The sequence below is a fragment of the Molossus molossus genome, unplaced genomic scaffold (genome assembly GCF_014108415.1).
Source record: "Molossus molossus isolate mMolMol1 unplaced genomic scaffold, mMolMol1.p scaffold_m16_p_3, whole genome shotgun sequence".
Taxonomy (NCBI): Eukaryota; Metazoa; Chordata; class Mammalia; order Chiroptera; family Molossidae; genus Molossus; species Molossus molossus.
This window is the reverse complement of record NW_023425366.1, coordinates 62,901,113-62,923,901: the sequence shown is the minus strand read 5'-3', so window position 1 is coordinate 62,923,901 and position 22,789 is coordinate 62,901,113. Positions and strand designations below refer to the sequence as shown.

The window sequence follows — 22,789 nt, the reverse complement described above, 5'->3', positions numbered from 1 at the left end:
CCGTCCCACTCTATCTGAACAAAAAATGGAAAAATGTCCTCAGGTGAGGATAAAAAAAAAAATAGAAGGCACTGTAATTAATGCTTTCAGCTACTCATAGGTTAACAGGTATGGTATCAGATATAATAAACTCAAAAACTAACAGCACTTTAATCATAATTATAAACATGACCTAAACATGGAAGGGTTATTCATTATGTATAGACATATGACCTAATGCCAACATACTATCAATATCACAACCTTGTTATTTATATCCTTATTTTAATGGCTGTATTAAATATTTTGGCACTACAGACATGTACTAGTTAACTATTTATTAAAATTAGTTATTATCTATCTTGAATGTCTAGACTCAATCTTAACACAGAATGTTATTACTATGGACTATGGAAATATCTGTATACTCCAAAAACTGTTCTCTTATCTCTAACCATGCTTCTCAGTAAGAAGCTGATACAGCGGCTCTAAGACCGGACCTCTATCCCCACACTACATCTCTACCTTCAGACACCTTCATGTTGCTAGCTGACTCACCTGTGGAAGCATCGGCCCCAACTAAGGAAGCTAGTTTTCACAGTCTACCTCCCATCTCTGTGCCCATCTCACCTCCCCGCTCCCACCACACCCATGAGCCCTTGTTTTCTGCTTCTGGGGACTCCTGAAGGAGGTGGAGCCCGGCAGCAGAGTCTCTGGGGCCAGTGAGCGTTTTCCTGTGAGTTCCCAAGCAGAAACCAGAATGTGTTTTAAACATGAAGAAAACGTACAAAGTACAGTTAGGGCCCATAATAACCAGATTAAGAGTTAAATGAACTTTGGTGGATGGCTTGAAATCTTAACTTCTCTTTGTAAGTATTTTTCTGGAACAACTAATTCTGAATTGAACATAAACCAAGAATGATCATGCCATTTGTTTATAAGTTGTATACCATTTCAACATTACAATTCTTTAATAATATAAATATCTTCCTAAAGTTTTATTTTTAAGAAATTGAAAATATAGGAAGAGTTTATTTTCATGAGAAGATGATGATAGGTTAGTTTTAAATTGCTGAAGAATGTTTGTTTAGGAGCAAGCCTACAATTTCCCTTCACCTCATTGCTTTTCTCATTATTTTAACCAGTTTTTATTGAAAATCTAGTATGCGCCAAAAAGCTTTGATGGGTGCTAGAAACCAGCAACGAATAAAACAGGCGATTCCTGATCTAATGAGTTTATATTCTAGGGAGTGAGGACAGTGACAGAATGTAATAAAGGAACAAGAGGTTTCAGATATTGATATCCGACATGATGGAAAAGTGATGAGACACTGTAGGGAAGGAGCCACTCGGAGGCCTTCTGGGGTGATAATGTGTGAGCTAAGTGTGAACGAAGGATGGATGCATGAATATATAAATGAGAAAACACTGGTGCAGAAATTCCCCGGCTTAGGGACTGACTGGAACCAAAGACCCAGGTCAAGAAGACGGCAGCTTTAGGGAACCAAAAAGTGTCAAGTGTCCACTGTGGCTGCTGCTGGGCGAACAGGTGGAGATGGGAGGAGGTGAGTAAGCAGGGGTGATCCTCAGGGGTCTGCTGGTGGAGGTCAGAACCTCCTCTTTTATCTGCGACAGGAAGTCACTGAAGGGATTTTGGTGGGAGAATGGCTGGAATTGATCTAGTCTGTGAAAGGTCTGCTCTGGTGCTAAAAAGATAACATTAAAAAGAAAGAGGCCACAGTAAAACCATGGGGACTAGTTTGGAGGCTACTTACTACAGAAGACAGATGGCTTAGACAAGCACAATAACGGTAAAGACGGATAGAAGCAGAGAGAAAAAATGCCTTTAATTCCCAAATATGGTTAATTCTATACATATTTTAAAAGGAAACCCATACTAAAAAGTTTAAAAATATGCAAAAGTGAGAATATGAACTCAGAGGTTGACTTCCATTTAACTTTGATTTCAGTATTCCAGAAAGGGCGAAGGCATAACTCGGGTTGGGGTGGGGCTTAGAGGTGAGGTCTGGGTTGCTATGGAATTCTACAGTTTCCACGCCAAATCCCATAAAAATCACTTGCACATGCCATCTTCTGCAGATAAAATTTGGCCATGGAATGCACTTGGTTGTTGATATGTGACATGCAAATGTTTCAATTTGGCAATAACATTCACCCTTTTAACCAAAACATAGAGCCTGAAACCAAGTTCCTCCCCAGCCTTGGCAGAACACGGAGTATATGTTCCTGGGAGAGAGGATCCAGGTGGAGCTCCGCCAGGAAGGTGGTTCTAGACTGCACACCGCCACCAAGTCTATAAGAAGGGCTGCTGTGCTTTTAGAACTGTTGCTATTTTGGACCTCACAGACCTTTGGCACAGGATATGATGTAAACAAGAATAGTCTCTCTGCTTGGGGACTTAAAGCTTAGCTAGGCAGACAGGCAACTGAAGACAAGACCTCTGCTGGTCGAGCAAGCATCTAAAACTCAGAGACACAACTTCTTGGTTCTTACAGATGTATATGGAAACGTAAAATCCAGTTTTGTAAGGGCCACTCATAAAAAGTTTCACAGAAGGAAGCATGATGTCAGAGAGCTAAACAAGAGATCAAAGAGAGGCCTGCTAACACGATTAGTAGAGTAGTAAATGTCAACTACACCACAACAAAGCTAGAAAAAACAAATACATATAATGGACTATTGTGATGGGTACACAAGTCTGTGTGTACACTAAAAACCCTTGAATTATACACAGTAAATGGGCAAAATGTATGTTGTGTGAACTATATACATCACAACAAAGTTGTTGTTTTTTAAAAAACTGTGTAAGAGATCACGCTGCTATGCTCTGTGGACATGGAGGGAAAAGTCACCATTGAGGGTTGCGAGGTGTCCTTGAAGAGGGGTGGAAAGGGAGAGGAGGGCTTTGGCGTCAACAGGCTACTTGATGTAGGCAAGTAATGTAACCTTTTGGGGTCCCAGATTTCTCATATGCAGTATAAGAGGCAATAATAACACTGACGATCTCACAGAGCATTATAAGGATTACATGGAATTATGCACACCAGGCGCTGTGGAGTCTTTCACAGTGCTGGTAGTTCCTTACATAATGTCTCTAAGTTTTTAAAATGCATGCCTATTGAAACTTCAAAAGTATGCATGCGCACAAGCTCACACCATATACACACATACATACATATATATGTACATACACACACCGTTTTCTTAAGATTTTTGATTGATTTTTAGAGAGACAGGAAGGGAGAAGAAAAAGAGAGAGACAGAATCATCAATGTGAGAGCAAAACATTGATTGCTGCCTCCTGCACTCCCCCTACCAGGGATTGAGCCCACAACCCTGGCATGTGCCCTGACCAGGAATCGAACTGACAGCCTTTCGGTGCATAAGACAATGCCCAGCCAGCTGGGCCACACTAGCCAAGGCCACACATAGTTGTTGGGTTTTTTTTGAAAAAACAAAAACAAAAAACAAACAAACAAAAAAACAGGTATAGGCCTGGCTAGAGCCTTGTCTTGATACATCAAGGTTGGGGATTCAATCTTGGTCAGGACACATATAAGAATCAACCGATGAATGCATAAATAAGTAGAACAACAAATCATCTCTCTCATTCTTTCTCTTCTCTCTCTCTCTTCCTCTCTCTCCAAAATCAATAAATAAAAATAAAATAGGTATATACAAGGTGGGGCAAAAATAGGTTTACAGTTGTGCATATGGAAAATAATACAATAGTTAAATAATAATACAAAAATAAACTGTTTCGTGTATTCTCAACTGTAAACCTACTTTTGCCCCACCCCGTATGTATATATACATATAGGTACAGAAATAAATACATACAAATATGTAAACTCACATATATACATATATTTCCAGTTATTAAAGTTCTAACAATTCAACAAAAGCAATAAAGACACAAACTTCAAAAACACTCAAGATTGGGTGGGGAAATCTCATTTGAAAAATATAAGCAAAGAAACATGTAATAGTTTACAAATAATGCAGACCAATCGAAAGAACTTCCTGGGACAGTCAAGTGAGAGAGGCATGGCGACAGGCGGGATGGAGCCCACTATTCAAAAAGGAGGAGGCTGAAGAAACTGTGACTTCCCTTGCGGTTGATTTAAGAAAATCTCAAGAACCGAAACCCAGCCTGGCTCTCTGGAAGGCATTAAGAAGCCTTTGACTCAGAGCAGAACCCCAGGGGCCTCTGCGCTGTCACGTGGCAGCAGGGATCATCCTCGCCCTCTGCTGCCCCTCCTTCCCCATGCCTGTGTCTCTAGTTTTTCCAACATGATCTATTACCCTCTCAACAACATCGCAAGGGAGGTATTCTTATTATTTTTCCAATGATTTTCCCCATGCAGCTCAGGGATATTACCCCATTTGTCCTTCTAATTCCAAACCTGGGAGTCTCTCCCCCACAGTCCACATTACGTAAAGTTCTTTAGAGCGATCATTAAGTATTCATAAAAACAATTTTTTTCACATGCTGATTTTCCCTAGCTAGGGACATCAAAAGAACCCTTTAAAAAGTCAAGGATAGTTTATGTTTCTGAGGCTGCAATAAAAGATTCCAAATGGGTATTTTCTGGTAAAGTCTGGATTTGCCTCACAAATTTTCCTGGTAACAAAGCCATGTTGCAAACATGATACTGTCACTGTAGCCTCATTCAGAATATTACTCACTCTTTCTGTTGCTTTGCTACTTCAGCACTTGGGAAAGTCTGAATTTCCCAGTAGTGTGAGCAGGATACTATTTTTGTATCTTCATTGTCCACTTATTTTCAAGTTAGTGAGAAGAGTCTACATTGAGCTGAAATTTGAAAGCTTGTTTAAAAAACAAAGCTGGAATTTTTATTAAAAGATTTTAAGAACAAAAAATTTGATAAATAAAGAAAATGCATGCTTAAGAAAGCTACAATAAAATACATTATTTCTTCTGAAATTCAATAGCTGGATCAATATTCAAGTGTTACTCCATTTTGAATATTATTATTGCCTAAATTCCTCAAAGCAAATTAAAAAAAAGTGATAATCACTAGTTACAAGTTTACTTCATGACTGATTGCCAGTTCACATGACATTCAAAAATAATAATTGCAAAAAATATATGGTCATCAAATAAATTTGGATTTAAGAAATGGGGGTGGGCAGCTCAGATTGGAGCTCTGATGTTATGCTACAAATCACATGATTAGTTAGGCACACTAGCAGGGTGCCACCTGCCTAAGGCATAGAAAATGTCAAAGCAATAAAAAAATATAAATAAAAACGTGGACCAGAGAAATTTATACCAATTCCTTAAGCCCTGTCAGCAAACTTCTATAGAAAGTTGCGTTTCAAGAAAAGAAAAATAGTAACCGGGTTGGGGATGGGGGAGATGAAGAGACCTGCTCCTTGGCTGGTGGCACTGGAAACGCCAGGGTCCTGCTTCCCTTCAGCTGTTTATGATCATGGGAGCCAGAGTTCTCCCTCTTCCTGTGCCCCCCATGCCCTTCCTCCACTGCCAAAGTTTTCTCAGGTGTGGCCTGAAACAGCTTCTGCCGTGTCCTCCCATTTCCTCCTGAACCTTTTACGTCAAATTTTCATCTCTCTCCAAGGTCTCCAGTGACCTTGTTCTCCAAATGGGAGGACTAATCTCCCACGGATGCTAAATCCTTCCATTTGAAATCTTTTCTCTTCCTTGGCCTCAGAAATTTAAACGATGCTTTAACTATTTGCTTTTTTTGCTTTTTTTTTTTTATCCTCACCCGAGGATATTTTTCCTTTTTTTTGTACAGATAAGAGTGGGAGGGAGAGAGAGGAAGGGAGAGACAGACAGAAACATCGACGTGAAGGGACACATTGAGTGGCTGCCACCCGCACGACCAACCAGGGCCGGGGACAAACTGCAACCGAAGTACATGCCCTTAGCGGGAACCGAACCCGGGTCTCTCCAGACCGCAGGCCGACGCTCTAACCGCTGAGCCAAACTGGCCAGGGCTAACTATTTGCTTTTAACGATCCTACTCATTGCACACGATGTTTTAAACACAGGTTTTGGAGCCAGACAGACTTGGGTTCGAACCCTTCTTCCAGCCACAATTTTCTGTCTGTCAAGATTAGGGCCAGTAGCTGAATGTCTCATAGTCCCATTTTATCCCTCTGTAAAATAGGAATGATAACTGTACCCAGCTCGTGTAGTTGTTATCAGGAGTAAATAAGGCAATAGACATAAATCACTTCAGTGCCATAAAGCAAGCCCCCAACAACTTTAGCATGAGTATTCTATGGTCACGGATTCTCTACACAACTTGCCTTAAAGAACCTATTTGACCGTGTCGGGACTTTTATGTTTATGTAACTAACATTGAAATCACTAGCTTATATGTGCTCTAGAAACTTTAAATACCTGGTTCCCAAAATCGCACGTGTCCCTCTCCATCCATGAACACTTTCAGCCTTTTCTATTTAACAAACCACAGCTTTCAGTCCCCCCTTGAAACGATCTGCCTCTCTTGGTGACGGAGTAGATCTCATTAATTCCCTGGGTGACCTTGGGCAAGTGACTGGGACCCTCTGTGCCCTTGCTTTCCTCATCTGTAAAGTAGGTACACTATTAGTGCCTACCGCGTATAAAGCTTAGCAACTATTATATTAATGTTCATTAAATAAAACTTGCAATGTGGACTTTTTATTGCTTTAAAGAAAGAAGTGAAACTAAAAAAATGTTATAAAGCAAAACAGGTTTATTAGTTCTTATTTCTTATTTTGGAATTCTCATTGTCACAACCATTGTCCAAGCAACAACCAGGAGATGGTAAAAGCTGCCCTCCCTGCCTCTCTAAATTGATCTCCCTAATTCTGGCCTCTCAGCTACTTCAGTCCATTTTTCATTTAATCCCTCATTGCCAGAGTTACCTTAAAAACACTCCTTTCACACTGTGCCTTTTTGGGCTAACTCCACCAGTGACACCCCAACACTCACAGACAATAACCAACCACCTCTAAGTGAGCTTCCCTGTCTCTCCACACGTGTGTGCAGGCCCTAAGAGGAACTCCCCACTTCGCTGTGCTGCCCGTGCTTTTATTCCTGTACTTCTTCCTGTCCAGAATAGGCCACAAATTAAGTTTTCAAATCTACATCGTTCAACAACCAGTTCAGACTCCAAGAGCTCAAGGAGCCAGTTCAAGCTGAGGCCCCCACCCACAGCTTCCGCAGTACCTCACGGTGCTCTAGAGACCAAGAGATCATCATCCGGCTACAGAGCACCTGCTTCTTAGCATGAGGATGCTGTTTTGGATGGTCATTTACACACTTCATAGGTGCTTATCTTGCCTGGTGTTGCCCATTGCACAATCTCAGAACTGAAGGGGTGCAAGTGGCTGAGTTCTTGGATGGGTGATGATCTTCACTCAGGATAAGTGGGCTCTGCTCAAGTTATTTTTTTGTTTTACTTGCATTATTGGACAATTGAATGGGCATTCATAGTCACAATGGGATACTATTTTGGCCACACTGATGAGCATACCTAAATTAGAGTCAGACAGTTCAATAAGGTCAACTCACGTGCATATTCATATATGCGTACAGAATGCTCCTTATCCGTGTTCAACAAATTAATCCTTCCATGAGGAAAAGAGACAAATACCGCTGATTTCTTTGTACAGAACATAAAAATAAAAGCGCAACATACTTAATACCATTATAGTGGGGCAGTCAGATCTTTTTTTTTTTTTTTTTTATCCTCACCCGAGGATATCCTCCCATTTTTTGTTCAGGTAGAGTGGGAGGGAGAGAGAGGAACAGAGGGAGAGAGAGAGAGAAACATCTATGTGAAAGGGACACATCGAGTGGCTGCCACCCTCACGACCGACCAGGGCCAGGGACAAACTGCAACCGAGGTACACACCCTTAGCGGGAACTGAACCCGGGTCTCTCTGGACCACAGTCTGACGCTCTAACCGCTGAGCCAAACCGGCCAGGGTGGCAGTCAGATCTTTATAAGAAAGAACAAACTTGGGTGTGGGAGGGCTCATACTTTCTTTCTAGTGGTTTATGTCCAAAAACAACCCCGGGAAGTGGGAAATGTTATAAGACCAAATGAAAGCTCTGTCTGTGCTCTGCTGTCGGCATTTGTTCACTTATCTTAGTTCACCTTTCCTTTTCTTTTTTTTTTCCTTTATTGATTTTAGAGAGAGGGGAAGGGAGAGAGAGATAGAAACATCGATGAGAGAGAACATCGACTGGCCACCTCCTGCATGTCCCCCACTGGGGATCGGGCCCACAACCTGGGCGTGTGTCCTGACCAGGAATCAAACCGGCGACCTTTTGGTGCATGGGTCAACACTCATGGCCACACTGGCCAGACTCACCTTTCCTTTTCTTAGTAACCTGGGGGTGGGGCAAACTTGCCTTCAAGAAGGAAAGATAAATATTTGTGCGTAATTTCAAAGGCAATGATTCTTTAAATGAAAGTAAATTGAGTTAGGGCGGTGAACAATATACAATATACCGATGATGTATTAAAGAACTGTACACCTGAAAATGATATAATTTTATTAACCAATGTCACTCCGATAAATTTAATAAAAAAATAAAAGTAAAAACTCTTACTTTAAAGTCTTAAATCCTCTCTTTTTTAAAGTAACAAAAGCAGAAATCTTGGCCAGCGTGCCTCAGTTGGTTGGGTGTCGTCCCGTTTAGCAAGGGGTAGCTGGTTCAATTCCCTGATCCCGGTACATTGCCTGGGTTGCGGGCTCAATCCCCAGGAGGGGGCATGCAGGAGGCAGCAGATCCATGTTTTGCTCTCACATGAATGCTTCTCTCTCTATTTACCTCTCCCTTCCTCTCTCTAAAATAAAAGATAAAAAAATCTTTAAAAATATAGCAGAAATAATAAAGGATACTCAGGTTAAAAAGCCATGAACCAAGACTTCCAACTAATGACATGTCTTCTAATTCATTAACATTTTACAGTTTCCATCTTACTCTGCTTCACTCCACACAAATATGCTTATGAGATCCATTTTCTGACCCTACACATAATGACTTTCCTGAGTTGGCAGTCTCCACAAGACAGTGCAAGCTGCCGGGGGAGAAACCAGAAGTCAGTGTCTGGGAGGTCACACATGGCTCTGGCTTGAGTCACGTGCTGTCAGAGCCTTTCAAGGAGCCTCAGAAATGCTGGATATTCACAGCTAGAGTGACGTAACATGCAGATTAAAGCAGGATCTATTGGCAGGGGTGTCTGAGCAGTATCCTGGGGGACAAAATGACACTGCAAAATGACATCCCAAAATATTGCAGAATGAGAAAAGTGGACGTGATCCCAACAGCCCTAATGGTGCTAAATTCCAGGAAACAGCTTTCTGAATTTTAAGGCAATTCCCTATCCCTTCTGGAAGCGAAGGCCTGTGTAGCTAAAACTCCCACACAGCCAGTGGCTACCAAAATTTCTATTTAAGTATTTCAAATTTTCAGATATTCAGTGTCATCTGAATTCAGATGATGTATAGGCTGGCTGATACATGTAATCATTTTTACATACATAAATTTGCTTTTCAGTTCTAGAAAATGTGCTTAAGCTATACAAACAAACAAAAGACAGGAAAAAACACACAAGTATTTCACCCTGGTTAATTTTATTAATCAGAGTAAATACAGTTCTATCTTATCATCATGTTTTCTATGAGGAAACTTCTGTTCTTTTTTTAGATTTGGAGACTTGCTTTTCCTGACAGAACCCCCAGAACGAAGAACCCTGAACTGCAAACTTGTCCTTTGTCCTAGTTGTTTACCAGTCTTATCAGGCACACATGGGTTGGCAATGTGATTCTAAGATAAAAATTCCAAAGATATAATTAGATGTTTTTCCGAGAAACATCTCCCAATGCCATGAAAGTTTGTTTGCTGTTTTTTACTTCATGCTTGAAGTGAATGGTCTCACAATTGCTTGCCATTTAACCATTTTCTTTTAGATGAGTGAGAAATATTAACTTGGCACTGAAAAAAAATACATACTTTAAAAATAAACAATTCTGAAAATACAGATCTTATCTCAAAATTGTAACTGTGACTGTCAATATACCTACTTTTCTATAATACACTTCTTAAAGTTTGTAGCAGCATAAATGTAATGACAATAATTTTATGCCCTGAATTTAACTAGAAATGATAAGAGATATATCCCAAGCAATGATGTACAGGCTTTCTTATAGTGCCTTATAGATTCATTAGTTCAATTATGAACAAAGGGGATACAAAGAGAAAGGCAGAAAACCACAAATGTTCAGTTACTATGAGGCAGAAGAATATTCTCCAGCCAGTGAAAGAAATACTGTGAAAACTAGTTTTCCACTGAACTCCATCTTTGCTAGACTGAAACCAGTTCTGCAAAAAGAAAATCGTCTACTGCCACCTGCTGGTCATTTATAGTCAATGATTCTCAAAGATGCTATAATAACAAACTTCAGATTAAAGTACAACTTTTGACTTTTAAAGTAGGAATGATCTTTAGATTATTATCTATATTCCTCTATTTATGGAGATATATAATAAATTGTATAATAAATTATTGATAGATATTATATACTCATTTCTAGAAGAAGAGAATTACAGCCAGAGGGGCACATCTTCCTGACTTCTCACAGCCTCCTGTTGCCTCACTGAGGCCGACTCTCTGCGTCGAAAGAAAGTTAGAGACTCTCACATTTCCTTTCCTCCCTTTCCCACAAAAGCCATTCAACTTAGTCCTACGTCAGCAATAAAGTTTGAAACCAAATGGTCTTGGCAGACCTGTTCACAGAGAATTCATAACCCAAATATCCTAGGTTAGCTAGAGAAGTTTCACTCTCAGTCAAAAAAAAATCACAGGCCAAACCTATATTTCTGAAGACTTCTCTAGACGAAACTTAAAATCTAAGGAGGTCAACATCATGCTGATGGAGAGATCCGAGGCTGGAGCTGGAACAGCCCTGGTGGTAAGATTCTGTAACTGGAGATGTACACATGATGTTAAAATTCAGGAAGGAGCTCTGGCCGGTTTGGCTCAGCGGTTGGAGCATTGGCCTGAGGACCAGAGAGTCCCGGGTTCGGTTCCTGCTAGGGGCACATATGCCCCCCCCCAAAAAAAAATCAGAAAGGGTGGGCCCAAGTTCTTGTAGTCAGTTCATTTCTTTTTCTGGAGAGCCTAGAATTGTAAAAAGCCCCTGCTAAAAGGGCAACAATAATTCTCTTTAATTTAGAGGGTATTTTAAAAATCAGAGTAGATAGGTACACCCTGTTGAAGAGACAGTACTTTTCCTCCTGCCAAAAAATAAACAATGAGGATTCTTTTTCATGCATTTCATGTTGTAAGTCCAATTATAGGACTGTTTGTGCCTCCTTGCTTCATCTATTTTAAAAATATACAAAAAAACTTGATTTGACTGTTTTCTCCAAAATTAATACGAAGTACAATGTAAATCAGAAAGCAATGTCCCAACATATGAATCCTAAGTCTTTCTTTCATATCTCTAGACATGAGCAAATTTGTCTGCTAGGACACTGAAGAGCCATCTGTAATTCTATGGTTCTATAATTAAGACTTGTACAAATTCGGCTGCCAAAAATCACCAGAGTGGGTGGTGAATACAGCCAAGTAAACTCTAATTATGGAAGGCGGGTTTTCTAAGATCTTACATACAAGAAGCAAAGGCAAGATCAGACAGCTAAGATAGTTACCACAGCAATATAAATAGTCCTGTCAAATTCAACGTAAGCCCCACTTTGCTAACAGATATTACCTCCCATAGTCCATAAGTACTTTTAAAAAAGCAATATGGGGTCCCCTGCTTGGAATACAGCACTTAATTTTCCCCGAAAAATAGAGTTATGAAAATTACATATGTCATTTTCACTCCTGGGACCAATAAAAAAAAAGGAACAGAAGTCCAATGTCCCAGATCATTTTCCATTTTATATTTCAGCTCCTCTACTAGTATTATTTTTCAAAGTTCTGTTGGAGTTTAATAAAATGCCATTAGCATTCTAAAATAGTGTGCAAATCATAATTGTACACCACAATAAATTTACCTAAGTTGAACACACACATATCACCAACACCAATCCAGCACCAGCATTTTTCTGCTCTTCAGAAGTGCCCCCACGCACCCAGAAAAGAGGAAATTTTATTTTTATATTAAAAGTACTACACAGTTCTCTCAATAACATAATATAGTGTCTTCGGACTGTGTCTGGATCTGTAATTACAGCCTTAAAGTAGAAGTGATTACACCTTTTCCCGTTTGCTTTTACAAACACCTGTGCCTATCTATCCCCTTGTCAACCAACTGAACCAGCTCAAATAACAGCTCCTCTATGAAGACTTCCTTGACCTTCACAGAAAAATGACTTAAGTCCTTATCACAGAGTAATTTGCAAATACTCTACCGTTGATACTTATCGCACTGAATTACACTTATCTATGTGCACATCTACTTTCTAGACTGTGAGTACCTGGGGGACAGAAAAGGCATTCAACCTGTTCATCTGCCTTCACGCTTCAAGCTGCATGCTAACAAATGCCTCCATGTTTTTCACACAGTTTCTTCTGCCATAGACACCTGAACAACTTTTCAAAAAGGAATGTCCTACAAACTGTATTATATAATATTAAATAAAGCAAAGTATACTATACAGATATATTTAAAGTAGATATCATCTTTATGCCCTCCATACAAATAATTTATAAGATATTTTATTCAAACAGATTAAATAAGATGTGCTAATTTTAACACACATACACATTAGTAATCTATGCAGCATATATAAATTGACAAAACAATGCTTTGTGATAAGCAGGAGCTATCTTCTTGTCGATGATATTAAGGTACTTTCCTGCAGAACGTTCACAAATACACTTTTTAGGCCTAATACGATCGTTTCCTTTTACCGATCTCCTTTCCCATTCTCCTCCACAACAAAACTAAACAAGCTCATTTCAACTAATTTGAGATTATTCTTTACTTACATATTCAGTGCAAGGACTGTAGAAGAAAAAACATGAACATCTCATGAAAGTAAAAAATTCCAGCGCTCTCCTACCTGTGTACCTAAGCTGGCTGCCATCATGTGAGTCAGAAGTTTAGCTGCAAACATGGAATACCTGGCACAGAAGATATGGGAAAGAACAGCCAGGCAGAGACCTGTAGGAACAAAAAAGGCCATGTGCGGTTTTATTATCTATGAACAAACAGTAGCACAGTGGAAAAGCTTCGGAACAGTTAAGCACATAAGGCCTGCAGGCTGCCTGTGCTGCATAGCACAGCATCTCTGGGAACGAGTATGTTGCAATTTTAATTTACTCCATTTTGCATGACATAAAATATTCACACTCATCAATTAAGCCCAAAGGGTAACTTTAGTTTTCAAATATCTACATGTTCCTTTCCCTACTAAAGAGAAATCACAAATTAAACAGACTAATAATCTCATTAAGCATTTGGTATTCTGTGTTTCTATTAGATAAGTTTTTCTGTTTAAGAAAAGAATCATATTCCAATCTAATTTTCTAAGACCAGGTGGCTTGGCTAAATAGATATAATTAGGGGAGGTGAATAGGATTTTTTAGGCATAAAATTGTGAATGGCAATACCAAAACAAAGGTTTGGTAATTACCCATTTTTATCTACTAAGAATAGTTATGTAATTATAATAGTGGTGATTGTTAAGTTTAAAAGCAACCTTATGCTACTGGGTGCTAAAACCAGGAACAAAATGTGTTCTTTCCCCCTAACATGACTTTAACCTAAACATCTACATTTTTAGGTGGGGTGAAGAAAATTATTCTTATTTTTATTTAAAAAAATATTTTATTGATTTTTAGAGGGAGGAAAAGGGAGAGGGAGAGAGAGAGAAACATCAATGTAAGAGCGAAACATCAATTTGCTGCCTCCTGTTTGTCCCCTACCAAGGGTCAAGCCCAAACGAAACCCAGGCCGGCATGTGCACTGACCAGGAACAGAACCGGCAACCTTTTTATGCACTGGATGGTGCCCAACCAACTGAGCCACACCAGGCAGGGTATATTCTTATTTTCTTTAAAGTCTATTTGCTTTCACTTATTACACTACATCATGGGGATGATGAAAACCTCAGCACTACTCCACAGATCTTTTGTCTTGCAATTTATATTTGAAAGAATACCAGGATTTTTTTGTTTTTGTTTTTTTTATCCTCACCCCAAGGACATTTTTGCATTCATCTTCAGATAGAGCAGGAGGGAGAGAGGGAGGAAGAGCGAGAGAGAAACATCGATGTGAGAGAGACACATCTTGTGGCTACCACCCACATGACTCCAACCGGGGCTGGGGACAAACTGCAACCGAGGTATGTGCCCTTAACGGGAACTTAACCCGGGGCTCTCTGGCAGGCCGACACTCGAACAGCTGAGCGAAACAGACCAGGGCTAATGCCAGGTTTTAAAATGCATAGTGTATGGCCCTGGCCGGTTTTGCTCAGTGGTTAGAGCGTCGGCCTGCGGTCCGGAGAGACCGGGTTCAGTTTCCACTAAGGGCATGTACTTCGGTTGCAGTTTGTCCCCGGCCCTGGATGTGTCGTGCGCGTGGCAACCACTCGATGTGTCCCTTTCACGTCGATGTTTCTCTCTCTCTCTCTCCTCCTCTCTCTCTCTCCCACTCTATCTGAACAAAAAAATGGATGTCCTCAGGTGTGGATAAAACAATAAAATAAAAAATAAAATAAATAAATGTATAAATAAATAAAATGCATAATGTATACATATTTTTAAAATATTTCTTGTCTTTTAAATTTTAAATGTGCAGCAAACAGTAACTTTTTCATTTAAGCATTTTAGTCCACCCTCACCCTCAATAGGTTGTTCTATCCAAGAATCATTCAAACCTAAATGACGAGTATGCTGCTCTGCCGTGCCCTTTGCAGGCATTAAAATGATCTCACTTATCAGTGTCTCCTTGACAAACAGGAGATACTACATTTATTTAACGTTTCATTTTCTCATTATCTTCTCTAAAGCTATGAAACAAACTTTTAAAGTACACCACCTGTTGGCATTAGTGGACAGGGCATCTGCAAATGCCCACATGGAGTCTAGTTTTCTGTACAGAAATGCCTCTCATAACTCCTTCGGAGAACAGCTTTCAATATGTTTAGATTTCAGTAGGGTAGATGCAACACAAACTTCCATATAAGAAGTGAAGCTCTGCATTAGTCAAGGCTTTTGGCCTGGAAAGTTGGCCAAGATATCTGGAGCAATCCATTTTTTAGGAAGGTTGCCATGGGGTGTTCTGGGACAGGTGTGCAAGTCCTGGGGCTGCCTCCAAAATCCACCCACGCAGGTACACAGTGTATCCAGAAACTGCAGAATCATGCCTAATTTTGTACCTTTTCTTAGGTGGTCTAAAAACTAGTGAGGCTGATGCTATCAACGCATTAATGTACACTGAATTTCCTATAATGATCAAAGCTGGCTTAAAGTCAGGTTTGCAGTGTGTGTGTATGTGTGTGTGTGTGTGTGTGTAATATACTGAATTAAAAGCAGGGGCCAATTTTTTGTTTCATTATAGGCCACGTGATCACAACCACGTGCTTCCCTACCAGTTACTGTGGTAGATGGTGACAATGCCAGGCAAGGGGTTTCGTGCTGGGCAAGGAGACGTGCACACCCGTCAGCTGTTGTATTCATAGCCTTTTCCCTTTACTTGGTAATATTCCAGTACACGCCTATTTCATACAAATTCCAGTACACGCCTATTTCATACAAATTTAGTACAGTTAAGCTGGACCAGTTCAGGAATATTTAATTAAGTATATTAAGCTTCAATTAAAATGTTAGCATGACACCTGGTGGCAGTCCAGGATTCAAAGACTGGCAGGAAAGTAGGCCAGGCCTATGGCCTGTACCTAGAATGTGTGGGGGTTATCTAGACGCTCAAGCAGGCTGTGGCCCAGCCACCACTGGCCTGGGAAAGAGACTGAATACCTTAGATTTAAAGGAACAAATACTTCGGTTACCTAGTTTCTGAAGCATTATATGCTATGCATTTATCTTTTATCTTCTTACTTGATGCTGAATCGCTGTATTAGCATACATAATTTCATTTACAAGTCAGTTTAATTGTAACAATTTTTGGTCTAAATTCCCTTAATATAAATATATAAATCACAGGCTACAAAATATTGTAATAATAAGCAGATTTTTTTTAAAGTATATAAAATAAAGTATAATATTTCTAGTTACTACACTACAGGTGTACTCTAACAGTTTTTAAAAAATTTATTCTCTGGCTAATGGAATAATTTTCCATTATTTTTTTTCTAGCACTGTGTAGGGTACAGACAGAGTTGGAAAAGAGCAATTAATCCATTCATTAACACAAATGACTTCACCATATGATTTGAAAGTGAAAATTACCCTTAACAAAATGGTAATATTGATCATCTTTGATGTAGATAAGAAAATCTCTAGAGAATGGATAGACTCTTTTGCTATCATCAACCTGGACTGAACATCCTCTTATCTATACAACATGTGCATGTTTGCACATGTATATGTTATGTTTGTATATGAATATGCACGTGTAGTAAACATCTCAACTGTTTGTCATCCCTTAAAAATGAAACATACTTTCCAAATTACTAAAGTTTATTTCTCCACAGGCCAAATATTAATACTTTTTCCCATAAAATTTTATAAAACATTTATAAATTTTGTATATATGTATCCATCTATGTATCACTGCCCTCTCTACAGATAAATCTATACAAAATCAAATGATCACTACACTATTGAGTTAGTTATTGGCTTATTAGCCTAGTTGTTTTACATTTTCCCATAATGCTAGCTGTAACTGGCACTTTTTCTACTTTTTTTGCTTATCTCTATTAATTCCCATATTCTCTCACCTCAGCAAAATGCTTCTTGGTTACTGCCACTAAGAAGCTAAGGGCAGGAAAACAAAATTGTCAAGCCTGAAAAGTTTCCTAGGTTGAAGGAAAGTCAGTATGAACACCTTGGAGTGTGCAGGTGGGTGTCTCAGGGAGAGGACTTGTTCCGGAGCCACGATGCTGCAGGAGGGCAGCCTCCAGGTACTCGTGGTGTTTAACCTGATTATAACTACAGCCACTAGCTGCTTAGGCTATTTAAATTTTAATTAGGTAAATTTAAATAGAATAAAACTTCAGTTCCTCAACTGTGCCAGCCATATTTCAAGGGCTCGGTGACCAGAGGTGGCTAGTGGCTGCCACACGGGACAGTGCGGGAGAGGACTGTCATCGCAGGAAGATCCGCTGGAGGGCTCAGCTGTCTGAGCGAAGGCAAGAAAGGGTGCTTCATATTTCAGAAGAAAACGGCTAACATGAGATGGTTCGGGACTTGAAGGTATGAATTCAACTTACATAGCCACAAGTACATCTCATTACTGGAGGATGGCAGGTCAACACAGTTGACTCATTTACTTACCAAGTTAACAAATAGCTATTGAAACACTACTGTGTGTGAAGGGCTGGGTTGGGCAATGGAGACATGGCATTCAAAAAGGTAGCTGCTAGTCTCCCACTGCTTGTCTCTCTGCTTCTCTGTCTCTTCTCCCAGACAGAGACGAGGCTCTGAAAGGCTACAGAACATGGTTCTGGACAAAGAAATGTTCGGGAGACATTCTGGTGCTTTGTAGGAAATTCCTTGCTCTTACAACAGGGTGCAAATGAGTGCTTTTCCCTTGGCTAGACCTTGTGTGCGGCTTACTGCTGCTGCAGCCAGCCTAAGACCAGGTGGGGGCAGGGCTGAGACAATAAAATTACATCTCTGAGGAGAGTAAAACAGAACAAAGACAAAAAAAAAAAGAGAGAGAGAGAGAAGAGGTTGGGCCCTTGCTGACACCATTCTGCTTATTTAAGATATTTGAATTGTCTTCTGTTACCTGCACCCAAGTTCATGCAAAATAACACACCTATATGTACATAGCTAGAGAAATCCAACAGCTTTTATGTCATGTCAGAATTAAAACTAAGTGCCTGACTTATCACGGACAGTAACCCTTCAAAGGGCCTTTTTAAAAAAATTCTTACACATTTCTTTCTATTCTAGTGAATAACTCCCCATTTGATAGTCAAAATAAAGCTGTTTCGATTTACTCACCCCACATAATTATAATGGCTTGGGATAATTGTTACAGCAAATATAAACTTGATATTTCGGGAAGAATGTAACACAAAATTTTAGAAAATATCTCTTATTTAAAAAAAAAATAATTTAAAACAAGTAGGTGGCATCTGGTAAAATCATAAAAAATTTTTTTTTTTTTTTAATCCTCATCCGAGGACATTTTTCCACTTTTTGTACAGACAGAGTGGGAGGGAGAGAGAGGAAGAGAGAGAGAGGGAAACATCGATGTGAAAGGGACACACTGAGTGGCTGCCACCCGCACGACCAACCAGGGCCGGGGACAAACTGCAACCTAGGTACATGCCCTTAGCGGGAACCGAACCCTGGCCTCTCCGGACCGCAGGCGGACGCTCTAACCACTGAGCCTAACCGGCCAGGGCCATAAAAAATTTTTTTCTGAAAAAAAAAAAACCCCACAAATGTCAGAATCTCAGCTTGTAAAATATAAATGGCACAACCAGAATATTCTTGCAATTTAATAAACCTTGAACAAAACAATAAGCATGCTTCAGAGGACTTGGGATTGTATTTATTTACTTATCCTGTCTTCTTGTTTAGCGATTACAGACAATTACTTCCTGTTACTGTAAGATTGACATTGTATTGGCTTTTACCACTTAGTAATCTGTAAAGTAAATAAAACTATTCATCACTTAAAAGGAAAAGTTTTAGTTTAACTAATGTGTTAAAGTACTTCTTCACCAAAACAAAACAAATCTGAGATCTATGTCCATCTCTAATCTCAATTTAAAAGCACTGGCCAGGTAGCTCACTTGGTTAGAGCATCATCCCAATATGTCAAGGTTGCAGGTTCAATCCCCAGTCAGAGCACATACAAAAATCAACCAATGAATGCATAAATAAGTAGAACAGCAAATCAATGTTTTTCTCTCTCTAACATCAATCAATAACTTTTTTTTTAAAAAAGCATTCCAAACATAGGGAACTCACAAGTACATCAAACATGACCCAGTTCACATATTGATGGTAAAACTGAAATTGGTTATGGAATGTTACACAGTCTCACTAAGATCAGAAAGAGATTGTATTTAGAGTAAAAATTAGGATGATTCCAATCCAATCATCCATCTTTGACAGTACAATAACAATAGAGTTACGAGATGCAGAGTAAACTTGTTTGACATTATCCTCTAAACAGTTATGAGTACTTCAAACTATGCTGAGGTTCTTTAATTACATTATACAGTTATAGCATTAGCATCTAAAGTTATTCACGATTGAGGTGAATTTCATAATTTTATACTAATGGGCACAAGTATGTTTTACTTTTTCCTCATTTTTTTTAGCTTCACGAGATAAACTTCATTTAATTTCTCAGAATTTGGTAAACTGGTTTCTAATTTTAAAATTCATAGGTATATGCCCTGATCTTAAACCTTTCTAAGCTGAGCATTATGAAACTTGTTGGTCTATAGCATGTTTTACACACTGATTGTCTTAATTATTCTGTTCTAGTATAGTAACCAGAACTGTGAACCAGAACTGGAAGAGATATACTGTGATCTATCCTGATTTAAATAAAAAAGTTTAATTCCTGTCTAATTGCATGGTATCACCTTTCATGAAAAGAGCTAGTCAGATTAGTTCCAAATTCAGAGGGATCTTCAGAGTGACCTCATCTAAACTACTGAATATGTATGTAAGATATATAAAATTCTCTTCTCTAGTTCCTCAGATGGAATGGACATTCATCCTCATCTAAACTACTGAATATGTATGTAAGATATATAAAATTCTCTTCTCTAGTTCCTGGGGGACCATCTGAGGAATGGACATTCATCCTCCCTGAATCTGAAACAGAGACACAAAGACAGGACTTTGTCTCCTCGCCTACAGAACATGGATAGGGAGAAAAGCACAACAGTGCATTTGACCCCTGAGCACCAGGGAATAAGCTGCACGGGCCCACTTATACACAGACTGTTTTCAGTTCAAAAAAATCATAAACACATAGCCTAAAACAGATGGCATAAGTTTACGGTATTGATAAATACAGTAGAGTACTGTAAATGTATTTTCTCTTATGGCCGCCATCAACAAATCATCAAACAAGTGTTGGCGAGGGTGTGGAGAAAAGGGGACTCTAGTACACTGCTGGTGGGAATGCAGACTGGTGGAAAACAATATGGTGTTACCTCAAAAAATTAAAAATTGAACTTCCATTTGACCCAGTGATCCCGCTTCTAGGAATATACCCTAAGAAGCCTGAAACACCAATCAGGAAGAATATATGTACCCCCATGTTCGTAGCAGCACTATTTACAATAGCTAAGATCTGGAAACAGCCCAAGTATCCATCAGTAGACGAATGGATAAAAAAGCAGTGGTACATATACACAATGGAGTACTATGCAGCTGTAAGAAAGAAAGATCTCTTATCCTTTGAGACGACATGGAAGGAACTGGAAAGTATTATCCTAAGTGAAATAAGCCAAGCAGAAAAAGACAAATACCACATGATCTCACTTATATATGGAATATAATGAACATAATAGTCTGAGAAATATGGTAGACCCAGACACATGGAAGCAGGGCACAGACTGACATCCCTCAGAAGAGGGGGTGGGAAGAGATGAACCACAGAACTTATGTATGCATGTATGCATAACCAATGGACATGGACAACAAAGCTGGAGACGGGGGGGGGGGGTGGGGGGATGAGGAGAAGGGTGTCAATGGGGTAAAAAAGGAGAAACATCTGTAACAAAAAAATATTTTTAAAAATCAAAAAAAAAAAAAATGTTTTCCTTTTCTCTAGCTGACATTATTGTAAGAATATAGTATATAATACATATAACAAAAAGATGTTAATTGACTACATACTCTGTAAGGCTTCTGATCAACAATAGGTTATTAACACTTAAGTTTTTGGAGAGTCAAAAGTTGTACGTGGATTTTTGACTCACAGGCGGTCAGTGTCCCTAACCCCCACAGTGTGCAAGGGTCAACTGTAATTTCAAATATGACTTCAAGTCAAAAGTAATAAAAGTGGATACTGATATTTAGGGGTTGATTTTCAAATACATGCGCAAATCTATGTAGCCTTTGCTAGAGTAAGCTGCGAAAAAGTATATATTTATTAATAATTCTTCCAGAAAATACAGTCCTGCTAGTCTTCTATAAAATCAAAATAACATTCTCACTTGTTTTTAAAACTCTTTGTTTTGATGTTCAGTATTCAGAACAAGCTAGGGATGTCTGTGGATCACAGCAGCACTTGGATGGATCTCTCTATGGAAATATATAAAATAACATCTAGATTTAATTCAGCATTTTACCCTTTGGTGTTATTTCATCAGTCTATGAAATTTCTGTTAATATTAAAGTAAAATATGATGTCTCCATTTGGTTTGAGAATTATGTGGACCCAGAAGAATCTATTAAGCAGGAAATATCATTCTTATGAAAGATGTTATTAAGAATAAGAAATTATCAAGACTCTCACCATATAATCAATGCAGCAAATGAGAATAATTCTACAGTTATTCCAAATAAAGTTATAGGTAAACAGTTTGACAGACTAACACAATTCAAAAGTTCTTACTCCTGCCAGAAATGAAGCCTAAATGTGGAAGGCAAAGGACAATTTATTTTTTAAAACAGAACATATTTAGAGCTCCCAGGTTGTAGAACACATATCAACCAAAGGAACAAAAATTTTAAAATAACAATACCAACTGCTATGTATATCTATTATCTCACACAATCCTGACATTTGAATGCAGAACCTGACCTCTAAGTCACAAGACTATGAACTACATATATCATCTCCTCTTATCAGCTTCTATTCCTTATGAGCAGGAACTGTGCCTTGCTCTTTGCTATATCCTCAGTATATAGCTGGCCTCCATAAATATCCATGAATGAATTAATGCATAAGACAATGGGAAAGTTTATTTTCTCCCAGTCCTGATGAATTACAGTATAATTGCATCTTGTGCATATAAAATGACTACAGGAAAACATACTTTCATTCTCATAAATATTTAAAATTATTGACACAAAAAGATTGCAACTGACCTGAGATACATATAAATCCAGAAGAGAAAAAGGCTTCATTGTATGAAGACAAGTTGTCGGTCTGGGCATAGACGGCGTACACGGACATGTACGAACAGGCACATTCCACATAGTCCGAAGTGTCCTCAACCACTTTGCAGAACTGACTGTCAGACAACCAGCTAGGGCAAAAAGACAATGGTCACTATTCCTCTTCATCAATACTTAAGGTCTTGAGATGGCTTTTAAAGAAAAAAAATAACTTAGCGAACTTAAGTATTCTTGACTCTGGACTTAAGCAGACCACAGTTTCAGGAAGAAAAACTGGAGGGAGTATCTTGTCTCTGACATGACACAACAGATCCCGCAAGGAACCTTAAGAAGCAGCCTACGCACTGTCCAAACCTTCAAAAGCATTGCACAGACCGAAGAAGCTGGTTCTCTGACAGAGCAGTACCAGTTGCTACCTAATCTAAAGCCAATACACTCAAGGTTTTCAACAGAAGGTACTCTTCTCCATCTTTCAAAAATCCCAAAAGATTGACATAGCCATTGTAATAGGTAGTGTTCACCCTTCCTGATTTTTCATAATTCCTAGTTAT

At 39.0% G+C, this 22,789-nt stretch overlaps 1 protein-coding gene across 1 annotated transcript in view; it reads right to left on the bottom strand.

The window, feature by feature from the left end:
* ADGRV1 (adhesion G protein-coupled receptor V1) overlaps nt 1–22,789 on the bottom strand; it is a 526,552-nt gene that overhangs the window by 273,464 nt on the left and 230,299 nt on the right. Inside the window, exons 83-84 of the mRNA XM_036279419.1 lie at nt 22,209–22,369; nt 13,070–13,170 (exon numbers count right to left, since the gene is read on the bottom strand). Of these exons, the coding sequence (XP_036135312.1) occupies nt 13,070–13,170; nt 22,209–22,369 (262 nt within the window). The remainder of the gene's footprint in view (nt 1–13,069; nt 13,171–22,208; nt 22,370–22,789) is intronic.